Here is a 16,666-nt window from a genome sequence, read left to right as displayed (position 1 = left end):
CCCCAGGGGACTGAAGGTCTTTGCAAGGTGACAGGCCAGCTCTGGAGCAAGGACTAGAGAAAGCTGGGTACAGAGGTCAGGGCTGGCGAGGGCTCCTCTGGTGGGTTGGGGGGATGGAGATGACCAGGCAACAGGACAACGGGACGGGGAAAACCAGCTGCAGTCTCTGCCCACAGGCCTGGCCTTTGTCCTCCCTGTCTAGTGTCCGCATGCAGACCGCGGTGGCCGGGGAGCTGCGAGCTACATCTCTCACGACTGAGTTCATGCTCAAGTGTCCCCTCCTAGGTCTGAGATGAGTAACAATGGTCGAGATGGGCTCAGGACAAAGCCCATCAGGGCCAGAGGCCCATGAGGAGGGGCCACACCAGCCCCGCACGGAGACAGGAAGCCCCGATCCAAGGGAGAAACTCCCACGGAGGCAGTGGGAGCCGCCCAGAGCGAGAGCTGCTGTTCGGGAGAAAGGAGGAAGGTGGGCTCACTTTCTGGAAACCGGCCTCCGCTCGTTTCTGACCCAGGTGTCAGAAAGATGTCTCAGGACCTGTCCCCCTTGGGTGGTTCCCACTGGACTCTTTTCCCAGTCAGGCCTTAGCTGACTGTCTCAGGACAGGTGAGTCAGGGCAGCCGCACCTGGCTGCAGACATCCTACCTGAGCAGCGGGCATCAGGCAACCTGGGATGTCCAGGTTCCCGTCCAGGAGCAGACCTGGGTCCTGTCTGTGTGTCTGTGTGGGGTCTCTGCGGGCCACAGACTAATAAGCCTCTGAGCCAAAGCCATTCAGAAGGAAAAGCCAGCAGCACCGTGACGCTAGGAATCTTCCACCAACATGAGACCCGCGAGCTGGACTGGGAAGGCGGACCCTCAGCCGGCGGTGCACCAGGATCAGGGCCAGTGAAAGCACAGAGTCGGCCGCTGTCAGACACCTCCCTCTCGCTATCCCTCCTGGGACGTACCATCCCACAATCCAGCAAGAGGTCACCCTGGAAAGGAAACTCCCAGGGTCAGGGGAGCCTCCAGTGCTAAGGCCGGAACCCCACTGGGTCCCCAGCAGTCAGGAGCTTGGGCCTCACTGGCCGCTCTATTTGGATAGCTTCCCAGGTTACGTCGTCATCCAGAGTATCACCGGCTTCGGGGCCTTGGCATCATTCATGGCTCTGCTGTGCCCTGAACAGGTGAATCATTCAACCTGTGTGGCATCTCCGAGTGGCCAGCATGTACTTTCATTTCCTCACTTGCCCTGTTTCATTTATTTTTATTTTTTTTAATGACCCATCTTATTCAAAGGAAGAGGGATTCAAGTCAGAAAAATAATCTCTATTACAATTTTTTTGTACTTGGCACTATGCTAGGTGGGTGAGGAGAGTGACCACTAGCATCCGGACCCTTGTGGCTTGGGCAGGGGAGACTCACGGCAGATCGGCCCTCTAAACACAAACAGAAGCAAGTCGGGAGCTGTGTGATGGGAACGACCAGGCTGAGCATGACACCAGGTGCTCTCACAGCTGATTTTCCACTGCACAGGTAAAATTTTCTCACTTCCCTACCCTCAGTTTTAAAAACGAATTTGCAATTAGTAAGAAAGAAGCTTCATTACTGTCCTTCACATTTCTACTACACCTTCCTCTAACTTTTGAAGATAGATTAACATTAGTACCCAAAGAGATCTTTTTGCAAAAAGAAGCTCTATCCACAAAGAGAACAGATGGCCCATCTCCAAGAACACATCATGGCTCTGGGGGCAGTTCTCAAAGAGCAAGGAATTGCTGACCCTTCCTGTTGAAGGAAGAGTAAATTGCCCAGACCATGTGCCCAGAGAGCCTCGTTTCCTAACCACAGGTTTCCCTGGTTTCTGGTGCAAACTGGTTCTTGATGGGCACAGGGCTCGCCCCCAGGGAGTGGCGGGGGGTCACGCTCCATTCTTCATTGTGTTCACCCGTGAGCACCCTGTGTAACCAGGCTCAGCACAGGGGTGCTGGGACAAACTGTCTAGCCACCTGGTCATACTCCACGACTCCTCTCCTGGAGAAGTGACTAGGAGCAGACGTGCAGGAGCTGGCGGTCACCCAGAGGCTGAGCCCCTTGGCTGCAGATCATGGCCTGGTTGGCCATAGGAAGATCACTCTTGGGATGAAGTCAGAGCACAGGTCTTTGATTCCATCAGAGATACCAATGTTTGAACAGGATGCTCACTTTGTCCTCCCAGCGGGTTTGGGGAGGGGTTGGGAAGGGACCTGGAGAGGAAACCTTGAGCCCACCAAAGAGGAGAGGGGGATCCCAGAGATGTCCAGGGAGGTGAGAGCTGGGCTTTCCAAGTTAAAATGACTCACACGGGAGGTGGCACAGGTGGAGGGCATTGGTTAATTCCATAACTCTCTGGCAAGTGGAGCAGCCCATCAACTCTGAGTCCATGCATCTTGCTGAGTTTTAAAAGCATATGCAAGAAAATTACACGCAGGTCTCTGTACTCATTTCCCAGCCTGCGGTTGCCTATGAACTACTTGACCAGGCACTTGAGAGGGACACAGAGAAGACACCAGGATAAGGGGAGTTCACGTGAGGGTGGGGGAAGTGACGTGAGAGCCAGGCAGGGCACATGACCCCGAACAGGAGGATCTGGTGCTGAGACGTGCGAAACCACCTTTGTGGGCTGACCCGAGCACCTCCAGTCACCCTGGCTGTGGCACAAAGGGTGGACCTCAGGACTCCTACCCCCTAAGCTGGATTTACTTCCAGGTGGAGCTGGGAATCCTGGGAAAAGGCCTACAGACGGAGCTCCCGGGACACCTTCCTGCCAGCATTACTAGCTACTAATGGGCGGGGGAAGAGGAGTGCAGGATGGATGGAGGCAGGGCTTGCTCTGGCCTGTGCAGGCACAGACTCAGAGGGCCGCGGAGCGAGAATGCGTGGTGGTTGAAAGGGCATGTCAACAGGTGACTGGACATCCACAGGCAGGGCTCCCAGTGGGGGCAGCAGCCACAGCCTGGGTCAGCTGGTGATTCTCCCCATCGAGACAGCACGGGATGCAGTGTCACCATCCAGGCTGCTAGGTGGGATAGTCAGCCATGGGAAGGACACCAAAGGGCAGTGATGGGCAGGAAGACATAGGACTTCAGACATACACATTAAAAAATGATCCATGAGAGAGGTGTGGTGGCGCGCAGCTAGAATCTCAGCGATTGGTGGGGCTGAGGCAGGAGGATCACAAGTTTAAGGGCAACCTCAGCATTTTAGTGAGATCCTCAGCAAAATAAAAAATAAAAAGGAATGGGGATGAAGTTTGGTGGTAAAGCACCCCTGGGTTCAATCCCCAGTACCAAAGAGAGAGAGAGAGAGAGAGAGAGAGAGAGATGTTGAGAGCCACAGCCAATCAGAATGATGCCTGGCATTTGCCAGAGGGAATGTTTGAAAGGGGACGCCAGTGAACCATTAAGATGATGATTTGAGTTAAGCTATATATAATTGCTGTGATGCTGGATTGATTGTATTATATATTTGACCTTTACTGTCGGGCACTGGGGCGGCTCTTGCTGCCTACTTTGGAGTTCTTGCGGGGATTCCCGGAGAGTTCCCATTGGTTGGGGAAGTGCCGGAGGAGGGATTTCCAGAGGAAGACCGTCCAGGGCACCCGGCGCCTGCCCTCGACTCTTACCTCTCTTATTCTCACTTTCTCAAATAAACACCTGCCTGTGACCACACGCGACTTAGAACCACATGTGACTCCTAAGAAATCCTCCCTGCAAGATCACAAGATCCCTGCAGCCACTCTGGGTCTGCGGGTCCCTCCTCTACACCAAGGCCAGATGATGAACGGAAGCCACTAGGATTTGGAGCAGCTGGCTGGCTGGAGGGCGCCCAGAACCTGGCGTCCGTGGCAAGTTCTTTCCTGCCCAGACCACAAGGGAAACCTCGGGGACAGAGCCCCTCCCTGCCATTGGTTGCAGAGGGGCCACCCAGGGGCAGGGACACTCTTACCCCACCTGACGGTCACGAAGCCAGAACATGGTCAGAACCAAGCCTTCCACCCCATGCTCAGCCTGGGCGCCAGGAACCCACACCACATGGCACTGTCCATGTAGACGAGGCCTCTGCTGCTGCAGCATTATGCCCCTCCTCCACTCCTGCAGGCAGCTCCAGACAGGCTCCTCGGGGGTCGCACAGCCCATACCCTGAGGCCCTGGACTCCAGCCCTGCCCTTCTTACCAATCCTGGGCTGTCGAGTGGTGATTTTTACCCAGTGCTAATCTAGTGCCATCCTGAAGACCAAGCTTGGATCTGGAGTGCATTCTGACCTTCCCGTCACCCCCAGACCCTGCAAAGCTCTGCAGAGGGGCCGTTGTCCCCACTGCGGTGAGCAGTCACCATGTGTATATATAGGCTGGGCTGGTGGTGTCTGGGGAGTAATTTCCCACTGTGCTTTGCAGCATTTAAGAGAAACAAGAAGAAATGGCCCCGGAAGAAGGTGTGAGAACAGACTTTACTCATGCAAAGGAGAGCAGACAGGCCACGGGAAGGTCAGAGAGCTCTGGAGCCTTTGGATGGTGTCCCTCAAACCCACATCCCCTTCTGCAACATTATTTGGAAGTAGGGAGAAGCCATCTTAGAGTCAGCTGGGCCCTCACTCTCAAGTGACTGCTGTGCTTTTGAGAAGAGAGAAGCAGTTTGTGCACAGCGGAGAAGGCCACCTGGTGACAGACGCCCTGCTCGTCCACCAGAGCCAGGCGAAGGCCTGGCAGCTCCTCCCCTACTGCCTTAAGGGCGTGCTCCAGAGTACCAGCGTCAGGTTCAAGGCTGTGGTGCTTGTACACAACCCAGGGAACCTCGTGTGTGGACCAAGAAGACTGTTGGTGCGTCTGGCAAGGATGTCCAGCCTTGGAACCTGCCAGGACAGCCAGGCGCTGGGCAAGCCCCACACCTGCTGGCTCCAGAGCACGCACAAGCTCTGCAGGTGACCGTGGAGGCCAAGTTCATCCCCTCTGTTGGCCACGGATCAGGAGTGAGGCTCTGAGCTCCAGGGGGGTGTCTTGTAGCTCAACCGGTGAACGGTGTGTGTGCAGGAGACACATCGGCCAGTCTCCAGGAGGCCCTGGCTCAGGTTTCAAGACCTCTACCTGGAACTGAGGAGGGTGTCTGCCAGCCTGGAAGGGGTTTTCTCCTGGGCCCGCCACTGAAGACCCTTCCCTCAGCAGGAAGCACTGCAAAGCTGGGAGCCACAGGGGCTCTGGCAATGGGGGAGGTCTTGTGTGGGCCACTGTGATCACAGGCTCCACAACTGAAGATTCAAGCAGTTTCCTAGGCCCCAACCCCAGCGTTCCCTTCTGTGCAAATTAAGCCCAGGCACAAGCCCATCACCTGTCCAGAACGTACAGTTTGTTTTACAAAGATGACCGGCTGTCCTTTGTTCCTCATCTCAGACTCTTAAGATCTGTCTGATTTCTATGAGGCTACGCCCAGTCAGTAAGAAGAGAAAGCAACTCACACCGTGCGCGACCTTCACTTCATTCTGCAGAGGTTATTACATTTTTCTTTAAGCTAAAATCACTACTTCTTTATGTTTGGGGTATTCTCAAAGGAAACTTCACATCCCTAGTGCCAACAAAGGGTTTCTTGTCTTTCCAAAGTCTGCTGTTTTCTACCCCCAGCACCCCAAACTCGGCACCGTGCAGTGGGGGTGAAGCCAGGGCTTCCCCGAGGGGAGGAGCTGGGGTGCCCTCTGCCTGCATCTGCTCCAGAGCCAGAGGCCACCTTCTTCTGCTCACGTCCATGTCGTCTGCGTCTGAACAAGGGCAGCAAGGTCCCTCATAGAGGTGCACACACTCGGGGACTTTGCTAGAAGTCCCTGTTTCCTACCAGGTCCTGATGTGCTTGGTTAATATCTTTGTATACAGGAGTGTTATTGTCCTGCACCAATTCATCACCTCCTCCTGGTTTACCACCTTTATATTTTCCTGTAACTATAGTGCATATTATAAACTCCTGGTTTTGCACATTTGTGTTTTAGGGTTCTGTTTTGTTCAGAGGGGGAGGCTGCACAAAAGCAGTTTTCTTGATACAGTCAATTTTTTATTTCTTCTGAGTTCGGTCAGGTTTATATGACCTACACAAATCTCATCTGTGTACCATTGTCTTGTATTCAGAACCACTGGCTCAGATTTTTAAAAGCACTGAAAGGCTGGTTAAGTCGCTGGTGGTTACTCTGGAAAGATTCCTCGAGTGCTTCTAGTGACACGTTCTGGGCACTAAGACAATAGTCCTGGAGGAAACCCAGCCCCTCCCCTTGGAGAGCTTATGCTTTGACAGACACGGAGACCAGAAAGACAGATGCTCTCAACTTACCATGGGACACGTCCGCAGTAAGTCCTTTGCAAATTGAAAACATCACAAGCTGAAAACACATTTAGCAATCTATCAGACACACACCCTCGCACAGCAGCTCTGCTCATTTCCCTCCTGACGGAGCGGCTGTCTGCTGCCGCTGTCCAGCATGAGAGGACTGGACACCTATCACCAGCCCAGGGAAGATCAACATGCAAAATTCTAAGTATGATTTCTACTGAAGTGTATGGCTTTCACACCAACATAAATGAACAAGCTGAAATATCGTAAGTGTCTTCAAGCAGAGTCTCAGCCTCAGGGTTAAAATTGATCTGGGAGTTAGACCATCTGAGTTCACATCCTGTCTCTACCATTTCGAGCTGTGTGGCCTCTGGTCAACAACTTAACCCCTCTGTGCCTCAGTTTCTACTGTGGTAAACATTTTGACAATACACTTCAAGGGGTTGCTCTGAAGATGGGAAGAATTATAACAAACAGCCCACTTGGGACATGCAGAGCTCTCATTCATAATTATTATCAGCAGCAAAGTCTAAAAACAGAAAATTCTATAGATCCTACCTTGCTAATTGTGCAAGTTAGTTTTGCTTTTTAAAAAACTGATCTTATTATTTGCACTTCATGGATGTACCCACATGTTCTTTCCTTTCCTCATCTCCTCGGTAAGATCACCCTGAACCAAGCCGTGAAACCTTTGAAGAAAAAGATCCACTGTTCTGGAAACTTCTACCTCATACAGCCTCTTAGAAATTCTTAAGGTAGCAGAGCAAGGCCAGTCACACAGGCGTCTCACTCTGCGGCCACATGGTCTCTGGCGCAGCTGCTCTGTTCTGTATACAAGAAGGTGGGCAGTGGCCATGGAGGAGACAGACCCTGGGTGTGGTTATGTTGGACAAAGCCGGGGATGAGAATGTGCCTCCCCAGGACCCCAGGGCCACTGAGCTGGAGACGAGGAAGCCGCAGACCAAGGGCTCTCGGCCCTCCCCCATCTGCCTCCAGGCAGGACATGGATTTACCAAGGCACAAGGGGCCTGCCCTTCTCTGCCAGGGAGAGCAAAGGTTAACGGGGACAGGGCTTCAGCCCCTGGGGGCCAGGGGAGGAGACCAGAGGAAGCTCGACACAGACCCACGGCCACCTGCAGCCGCCACCTCTTGAGGCCCAGGGGTTCCTTTTGGGATTCTCTAAATACCCCAGTCCTCCCTGCAAGTTGCTCGCCTTGTTTAAGCAGGAGGAGGTGACACTGAAAGGATGGGGACCAGAAATAGGTTCAGAAGTCAGGCATGATGCAGCCCCAAGAGCCTTTCCTACAAATTTGGGTCAAAGCCTCCTTGCAGGAACACAGATGGGAAAACGGGGCCGTTTGGTGTTGAGTGTCCACTCCAGACAAAAACAGACCAGTTGGTCAGCACAGCTATGCTTGGTGTCAGAACCAGACAGGAAACCCTCCCAGGAGGATGGATACGGACAACATCTTCATGACATCCCTGCAACGGACACGGGGGCTGTCGTGGGGCTGGCACAGGTATGGACCCTCCATCCCTACGATGGCAACCCTCTCAGGCTGCTTTGTGAAATCCATTCTGGGCCGCGGGAAGCGAGGCATATCTGGGTGCTGTGATCCAAGAATAGATTTTCAAGCCTTGGGAACAGCAGACAAGCCCCCCAAGCCCTCCTCACACCATAGACACCTGGAAACCAGACGGAAGGAGAGCAGGACAGCCCTCCCAGGCGAGGAAGCCCGAGGTGCTGGTTCCACACGCTGCACCTGGACGCAGCCCTGACCTCTGAGCCTCGTCAGCACTAGGGCTGGGGCGGGGATGCCTTGTTTTGGGGGAAAGGCCAGGAGATGAGCTGGGCTTGCCCTGGTCTGACCACCTATCCCAGGGGGCTTCTCGGCCTGATTGCTTCTTGCCCTTCTGAGCAGCTCAGAGCATTCCACAGCCTTCCTGGGCCCAGCCTGTGGCCATCCAGGTAGATGGCAAAGAACCTTGACAGGCCCTGCCCAGGCGGGGACATGGAAGGGCCTTTAAGAATTCTGAACTGAAAGAGGCAGCAGGAACTCCTGCCCCCCAGGAAGCCGAAGTCCTGCCCATCTCCCATGCCCAACATGCCACCCTATGTCGACTCTGACTCCCCATGGGTCCCACAGAGAGGCTGTGTGGTGCACGGGGCCCAGCTCCTAGCCCAGGCTGGTGCTGCTGGCAGCTGCCCACCTGACCGTGCTTGGCCTCGGGGGGAGAGGCCCGGGTTGCTGGCCTGGTCTGTGCGGGGGCCTCGGCTGGGAAGCGGCAGAGCTAGGTTCTGGAAGGAAGGCGACAGGGCACATGGACTCCCAGAGCCCGCCCAGAGGGCATGAGCTGGGGTGCACTGTGGACCCCACCCACAGCAAGGCCTCCAGAGCATGGCTGAGAAGCACCAGAGGCCACCAACTGCTTCGAGCCCAGCCTCGTCCCCAGCCCCCTTGGGTGTTGGACATGCCTGGGGTCGTCCTGTCCTCAGTCTGCAACTGGGGCTTCCCTCGTGTGGGGGAGCACCAGGTGGCCCACCCTGCTACTCCACATGCCTGCTTGCCTGTGGCTGCCAGCGAGGGGCTCCAGGGAGGTCTTCCTAGGAGCACAGGCCCCCATGGAAGAAGGGGCCATTGCCAGTGTGCAGCATGGACCCAGAGCTCAGTCCGTGGCCTCAGCACCCCACGCAGGCACGTGGCGAGTCTGCCCAGCTCTGAGCCTGGCTCCCTCTTCCCGGTGTTCTGCTGCTGCGGCTCCACAGGGTCCCTCAGATCTGCTGGGAACTGCTTGACCTGGGCACAGTGTCTTTTGCTTAAACCTCAGGTGGGGACACGTGGCTACTTGGCCAAGATTGGTCCAATGAAGTAGCTGCTGCACCCTCGGCCTGATCATGTCTGGCTTCCAAATTCACAGTACATCCTAGTCCGGTATTCATTAAATTGCTGGCCTTCATTGGGAGGAACTTCTGGGGTCCCAGAACCTCTGCGCGCTGCGCCTGGATACAGACAACCTCTGCCCCCACTGTGGTCAGATGGTAATTCACTGGGCTAACTAACCCTGCCCAGCTCTGCCATCTGCTTCCCCAGGGGCCCCAAGCCCAGTGCCTTATAGGAAGCTCGCACTGCTAGAGAGGGTGCAGGGTCAGACCTGGCCTAGTCCGTCCTGCTCCCTGGTGCCCACTTGCAGGCTCTCCCAGACCCCGCTCCCTTCTGTCTTAGATACGGCTCTCATCCTAGTGGGCTGCCCATCCGTAGCACACGCCCTCCACACCCCTTGCTGGTGATTTGCATTGTAGGTCTTGTCCTTTCCCAGATAATCTATGGACTGGGTTGGACAGCAGAACTCATGTCCTTCCTGAACCTTAATACGAGGGTTGCGCAGATGTGCCTAACTAGATGAGGTTCACACTGGGGCAGGTGGCCAGAACAGTCTTATAAGGAGAGGAGAGAGACAGAGAGAGCACCGCAGGGTGGTAGAAGCAGAGATCTGGGTGGTGCGTCTCCAAGCCAAGGAGTGCTAGGGATCACCAGCAGCACCCAAGCTGGCAGAGGGGCATGGCGCACACCCTGCCCTAGTCCCTTCAGAGGGAGGGTGGCCCTGCCCACGCCTCCATTTCAAACCCATGGCTCTGGAACACTAGAGAATACATTTCAATTGCTCTAACCCCACCCCCACTTGTGATGCTTTGTTGCAGCAGAACAGGTAACAGAAGACAACCTGCTTCTGTTGTATCTAAAACAGTGTGGAGGCCACCTGCCAAGGACCTGGTCTGCTGTCCCCTCCACATAGAGCTGGCACATGGTGAAATGCCATCTGCAGGCTCCATCCATGATCCAACCAACCAGGGACCCCAAATAATTTTTACTTGTCTGGACTGAGTAGGCACAAACTTACCCCTCGTCATTGTTCCCTAAGTAACACAGCAACTATTTACACAGCATTTATGTTGTATTAGAGGTTATAAGTAATCTAGAGATGACACGGAGCACACAAGAGGATGTGCACAGGTGTGCAGGCACGACCTTACTTTATAAAGGGACCTGAGCAGCCTCAGACTGCGGTTTCTGTAGGTGGTCCTGGAACCAGTCCCCCACAGACACCCAGGGACGACTACATGTGAGGATTTCAGGATGCCGTCCAGGAGGCTGGAAACGTTCCCTGGAGCATCATGACACAGTGCTAGAACACTCTCTCCCTACCGCGCTTTGGACTTGGAGCTCCCAACCAATCCCCCGGATTGCATCTGTCTGAAGAGCCCCCTCCTGGTCACGCCTGTACCTCCTCAATCCCAGCACACCTGTTACAGCTGGGTTCATGAAGAGGAGCAGAGCTGCCACTGTGGCTTTAGGGGTCTGAGGAACAGTACCCCTCCTGCCACACACACAAGACAAAGTGAAGAAGAGAGCAGGGACCCCTTCTTCCCTTGCCTATAACTTGGGAACACCGAGACTCCACCCTGGCCTTGCTCCCTCCTGAGGTCCCTGCAGTGCACCTGCTACCCCAGAGGAGGAACCCAGACCACTGACGCTCAAGGGCAAGCTCATTCTCACTCAGCATCTTCCCCAGTGCGGATGTTCTAAGTCAGCCTAGGCTCTGGGAGGGGCAGGCGCAGGATGGAGGAGACAAGCTCCATCCGCCTGGCAGCTGACCTTGTATCTTCTGCATTATGATCCTACCTAAGGTCAGCCCAGCCCGGGCTGCTAAAATGAGAGCATTTTACCTTCCGCTCACAAATACTCCTGAGTCGAAGGGACGCTGTCCAACACACTTTTCCTTCCAGTTTCTCTAGCAAATCCATGCCTGTCTCCCACTGCACCAAGCTGAGAAAGTCAGGATCCACCAGAAACGGTCCAAAGCCCCCCAGCACCAAACCATACAGGTGAGAGCCATATCAGTGGGCTTCTGGCCCTGGGTGTGGGCCTAGACTTAGTGCTACCCTGCAGTATCCAGAGAAGGCTGAAGGCAAACGTGGGACCCTACAAGTCAGACTGTGAGCCTTGGGCGAGTTCCCGCTCACCTGCAGAGCATGCCATGTTGGAAGGTGAGAGTGGGCAGAAAAGGACAGGTGGAAACAGATGTTCTGAAGAAAGATTAGCTGGGGGGCAGACACGCCTGCGTGCACTCAGCACCGTCACTGACAGACACCGCGGGGCTCTGGTGACACTTGGCTGAGAGGCCGTTGTCGGGGACCTTGCTGGCAGCCCCTCCCCCACCTGAAACCAAAGCATCAGTGTCTTACTTTTTCTGGAGCGGGAGAAGAACCTGATGCCCCCGGGCGAGGTAGACGGGTTGGAGCTGGGTGAAGACTCTTTGGACGAGGAGCGGAAGATGCCGCTGAAGCTCATGCGCCGTGGAGAGCGGGGCGGGGACTCCTGGTAGGAGAACGGGAACACGGTCTTGGGAGAGCCGGGGCTGGTCTTGGGTCTCACGGGAGCCGACACAGGGCTGGAGGGCCGGGGCTGGGGTCCTCTGGAGAAGAGCCCTCTGGAGGGGCTGCCCGAGCTGAAGGGGCTGTCCACCTGCAGAAGGACAAACGGAGGACGTCACCAGGGCTCCAGGCACCCTGCCCTGTGCCAGGCCTGTCAGTGTCGTCTCTTCTTACTGAGCTGCCCGAGAAAAGGTCCTAAGCCCTTCTCCGGAGGTGGCCACCGACTGACTGTGTGGAGGTCAGCACCCGACTGGGGACGGCCCACCCAGGCTGGGCAGCACCCTATCCTGGCAGTCCCCTGGAGGCTGAGGGCAGTGGAGAGGGCACCCAGGGATGTGGCTCCTCCCGGACCATCTGCAGGTCTGCCACTGGCCTCTGCAGTCGAGGGCCCGTTTGTCCTCCTCAGGGCCAGACTGCCCAGGAATCCTCAGGGGAGGAAGCACCAAGCCCCGTCACACAGGACAGAGCGGGCCTGGGCTGCAGCTGGGGACCCTGGTGCTGGGAGCCGTGGAGCTTCTCGCCTGCAACCTGCCGTAGCATCTGCCTGACTGTGGGCGCTGACAGGTCAGGAAGGAAGCTGGCTAGGCCCCAGCTTCAGAGCCTTGCTTCACTGTTGCCTTAAAATTGTCACTGTGTTTTGAAAAATGATCCGACTCCGGGACCACCGAGTCTAAGCGAGACCCACAGCTCGCAGCCTCTGAGAACCCTTCAGGGATCCTGCTGGTGGGACAGGAGCTCGCGCCCTGCAGTCCCGGTGCCTGGGTCAGACCCCAGCCCCGCCCCTTCCTGTGCCCTGCTCCTTAGCCCGGCTGCCTCGGTTCCCTCCTCTGTGGAACAAGGTCAGTCCGTGGGACCGCAGGCTGCCAGCTGGGCCTCCCGGGGGACTCGCGCAGCACTCGCTGGCAGTTATCATAGGATCATGCTAATCTCCTGCCGTCCTGCAGACCACAGCACCCCCAGCACTCCCCAGTTCAGCAACGAGAAAGAACAGTAACCGTCCCAGGCTCGTTGGGGCAAGAATGAGACCCTGGGCATGCTGCGCTCTGGACACCAGAGCCGTGCTGTGAGGAGGGTCTGAGCTCAGGCTCAGAGCTGGACCCTGGTCCCAGCTGACCAGGGCCCCGGGAAGTTCTCCCACCACTAGAGGGTGCTCCCAAAATACAGCTTGTGGCCACCAATCCCCCAGAGGGTCCAGCCTCCCGGGATTCTCCATTGAACCCTGAAGAAGGACCATATAACCCAAGCCAGTCTCATCATAAGTGCAAGTTTTTTTTGGACTATTCAATATGAAAATTAGTTGTTTATCTGTCCATAGAGCATCCAGCTTAGCCACTTTCCCACCTACTGAGAATAAATTTTAAAAATGAGAGGTTCTTCAAGTGGTGGGTGGGCTTATGAGCATAGAGCAGGAAGCGGGGGTGGAGGATCCTTGTCCGCAGTGGGGACACACATACAGGGGACCAAGGACGACCCTATAGCAAGATGCTCTGACCACTAAGGATGGGGTGGAGATGTGCGTTTGAGTCCTGGCTCAGTTTTAGCAGGATAGACACACGGACAAGGGCTCTGAGCTCGCTCAGTCTGTGCCTCCTGTGTACAACAGGGATGCCAGGCCTGCTTTCACAGGGTGCCAAGACAGTGGGGTGTGGACCAAGTGAGGCCCCTGGCACAGTGGCACACCTGAGGTACCTGTGCAGCAACGCTGTGCATTTGGTACTAGTGGGCCTGGTGTGGACTCTCAGATGGGGAGGGATTTGGAGGCTGGAAGAGGAGGAAGGACTGGGTTAGGAAAGATGCCCTGAGGGTGTCCCCAGCCAGGCAGTGATGCTGTTGGGTTGACCACTCTGAGGCCCTGCTAGGTCCCTCTTGCCATCACTGGGTGCCACTGAGCCCCATGCCAGAAAAGGTGCTGGCTGGGAGTGGGGGGGGTCACAAAACTGGCAAGGGGAGGGTCTGACCTAGGGGCCTGCAGCCTTACCCTCACACCACACGCCTCGCCAAGCAAATGCTGTAGAAGCCGCTGGGACACAGGCGTGGGATGGAAGCGAAGTCCAGGTCACGTGGCAGGGCCAAGGGAGAGTCCAGCCTGGGACCCCTGAAAGCCAGCTCACTGACTTCATCCTGCTCACCTCTGTCCTGCAATGTCCAGGGACTCTGCCAGGAAGGTGGGGGCACTGAGCAAATGCCAGCACCCAGCCCTGGGGGGGGTGGGGACAAAGATGGACCGGGAAGTGGGGTCTCCCAAGGAGAAAATGGAGGGGGGTGGACAAGACCCATAAACACGAAGCAGATGAAGGCTGTCCAGGGGAGCAGCCCACCTACATAGAGACCTGGTCAGAGGAGACCCTGGGGTTGGGTGGCTTTGGACAGGTGCTGGGCAAGACTGAGGTGGAGCCAGGAGGACCAGGGGATGGAGCGGGGGCTCTGAGACAGAGGGTCATATACACAGTCCCCCTGGTGCACTGAAAGTCAGCTTGAACCTCATGTGATGGGCAAGAGGGACCCTGAGGTCCCACTGAGTGGGACTCCATCCTGGATTCAGAATTCCAGGCCACAGAGCCAGGAACTCAGTCCTCAAAAGGGAAACCCAGAAAGCAGACCTTCCACACTGGTCTACAAATGGCCAATCGCAGTGGAGGCCAGGTCCTCACCAGCCTCTCCTGCAGGGACCAGCAAACAGAGCCGCACCCTCACCAGTGTGAGAACCAGAGGTTTGGGGGATGGAGGCCTTCTGCCTCTGGCAGGGGTGGTCAGGTGCAGCAGACATGCCTGCAGAAGCCACCAGGATGGCCTTGGCCCTTGCCACTGGTGTAGCCACAACACAGCGGTACCTGATAAGTCTCACAGTGGGGTGAGACTCCCATGTGTGTCTGGCTCTGCAGGTGCTAACGGAGAGGGGAAGCTCAGGCCTCTGCCTGGCAGAGCAGAGCTTCACAGCCTGCGCCATTTGTCATGCAGTCGCAGGGAGGAAGCTGGGGTGCAGGCCAGTCCCCCTGAGGCTCTTAGTGCTGCCTCCCTTCCACTCCGGGGAAGAGGAAGTGGTAGGTGCGAGCCTGAGGGAGTGGACCAAGGAGGGGCCCAGCAAGGGCCAGCTTCAGGACCATCCAGGAGGGACTGATCAGACGGGATGGAGGGAATGGCAGGGGAACGGTGCAGGGAGGGGAAGTAGGTCTCAAGTTGGGGGAGTCGGAGCCCGCCATGCTGAGGCACACAGAGGCCAGGCCCCCGGGGCAGCTGCGCCCTGAGTCCTAGGTCCTATGTGGGCCCAGAGTCAGGCTGGCCTTCTCAGGAGGAGGAGCAGAGAGGGGATCCAACAGCCAGCAGTGGGTAAAAGTGCCCAGTGAGCAGCTCCCTGCGAGTCGGGTACAGGCTGCGTGCACACACCCCTTCCTGGGTCTGCCGAGCGCAGGGTGCACTGACCACACTTGCACCCCAACCTGGGCCAGGCACAATCTGTGTCTGACCTCATGACCATTCCGTCCTCACAGCACAAGGTGAGCATGGCCACCACCCCAGCTGGCCCTGGGAGGTTAGGTTGCTAGAGTGGTGAACAGAGGAGCCAGCCATGGTCCCCGGATCAAGGCACAGACAGCGGAGGACCCGTGGTCATCTGTGTATGTGTGGGGGGATGACCTGGAGCCAAGCCAGGCTGGTTGACCAATGATGGCCGTGGCAATGACTGGGGCCCGGAGGTGCAGCTGCAGCCTCAGGCAGCAAAGCCAGGGTACCCATCCATGTGGGGGCTGCCAAACGGATACTTGGCCTTTCCAGTCACCACTGCCAGAGGGAAGGGTTCCCCAAGAGGCTGGGGTCTAGGCTATGAGCACAAAGATGCCGAGACCAGCTGAAAAGAGCAAGAAGTGGGACTGTCCAACTTAGGACACCTCCCTGAGAGGCCCTGTCGGACCAGCCTGAGGTTCAGGAATCTAGATACAGTGTAACCACAGGCAACCTGGACTCTGGCCTGGCTCCATCTTGAAGTCCAGTTTCCTCATCTCTACATACGTGTGTGTGTGCTCCAAGGATCCCCAGGACCTTTGCACAAGCCTAGGAAGGAAGTTCCAGGAATAATGGAGATTAACATTTCCATCAGCCTGATGGGATGGTGATGCAGAGTTGGATTTAAGTTAATCTAAGTAAAATTTAAGGAATGTGATCATATCTTTGACATTAAGCTCACACTCAGCCCTCCTTGTGTTCATGGAAGTGATTGGGGCGTACCAGACACCTAATGAGGTTCCTGGGGCAGATGTCACAGCCTTCATCACTTTTGTCCTCCTCTTGTCCCCAGCTTTCCCCTCCTCAGGGATCACGGCGTACCTCTCCTTAGCTTCTCCCTGCTGTGGGCACACAGACGCACGCCCCCATCTGCTCTGGGCTCCCCACCACTACATAGACACGGAGGACCACCCTTCAGTGGAGACTGATGGGGGTCTCCTTCTCAGGGATATTTTCATTTTGAACTGGGCCACCCACATGAGGGGACAGAATGAGGCAGGGGAAGAGGCAAGCACTCCCCAGGCAGTTTGGAAATTCCTCTAGGCAGGCAGCCTCCTGCCTCTGGCTCCAGGAAGGCTGGCCTCGCGGGTCATGTGAACACCAGGTGCTGGAGTCGGATCAGAGTGGCCCTGCAGACCTTCCAGGGTCAGGAGGAAGGACCGTTGCCCTCTGGGGACGGGGCTGAGGTGGGCTGGGAGTGAGGAAGCCAATGTCCTGGCAGTAAAGGCAACAGCCCTAGCTTTCCTCCCTCTTCTCCAGTTGGTGTCAGCACAGACACTGTCCCTCTGAGGCCCTGTCCCCACACTGTAACAGGAGGCTGAGATGCTCTGAGAGAGACGGAATGCTCTCCCTGTCGTGCAGCTTCTAGGTTCCGGCCTCAGCGTGTCGGACCTACACTACCTG

The 16,666-nt window shown here is 56.4% G+C and overlaps 1 protein-coding gene across 1 annotated transcript in view; it reads right to left on the bottom strand.

Annotated features, from left to right (window-relative positions):
• Positions 1 to 16,666, bottom strand: part of Prkag2 (protein kinase AMP-activated non-catalytic subunit gamma 2) — a 261,597-nt gene that overhangs the window by 172,392 nt on the left and 72,539 nt on the right. Inside the window, exon 3 of the mRNA XM_048786686.1 lies at positions 11,576 to 11,855. Within this exon, the coding sequence (XP_048642643.1) occupies positions 11,576 to 11,855 (280 nt within the window). The remainder of the gene's footprint in view (positions 1 to 11,575; positions 11,856 to 16,666) is intronic.

Source organism: Marmota marmota, unplaced genomic scaffold (assembly GCF_001458135.2).
Source record: "Marmota marmota marmota unplaced genomic scaffold, marMar, whole genome shotgun sequence".
Taxonomy (NCBI): Eukaryota; Metazoa; Chordata; class Mammalia; order Rodentia; family Sciuridae; genus Marmota; species Marmota marmota.
This window is presented reverse-complemented; position numbering and strand designations above follow the sequence as displayed.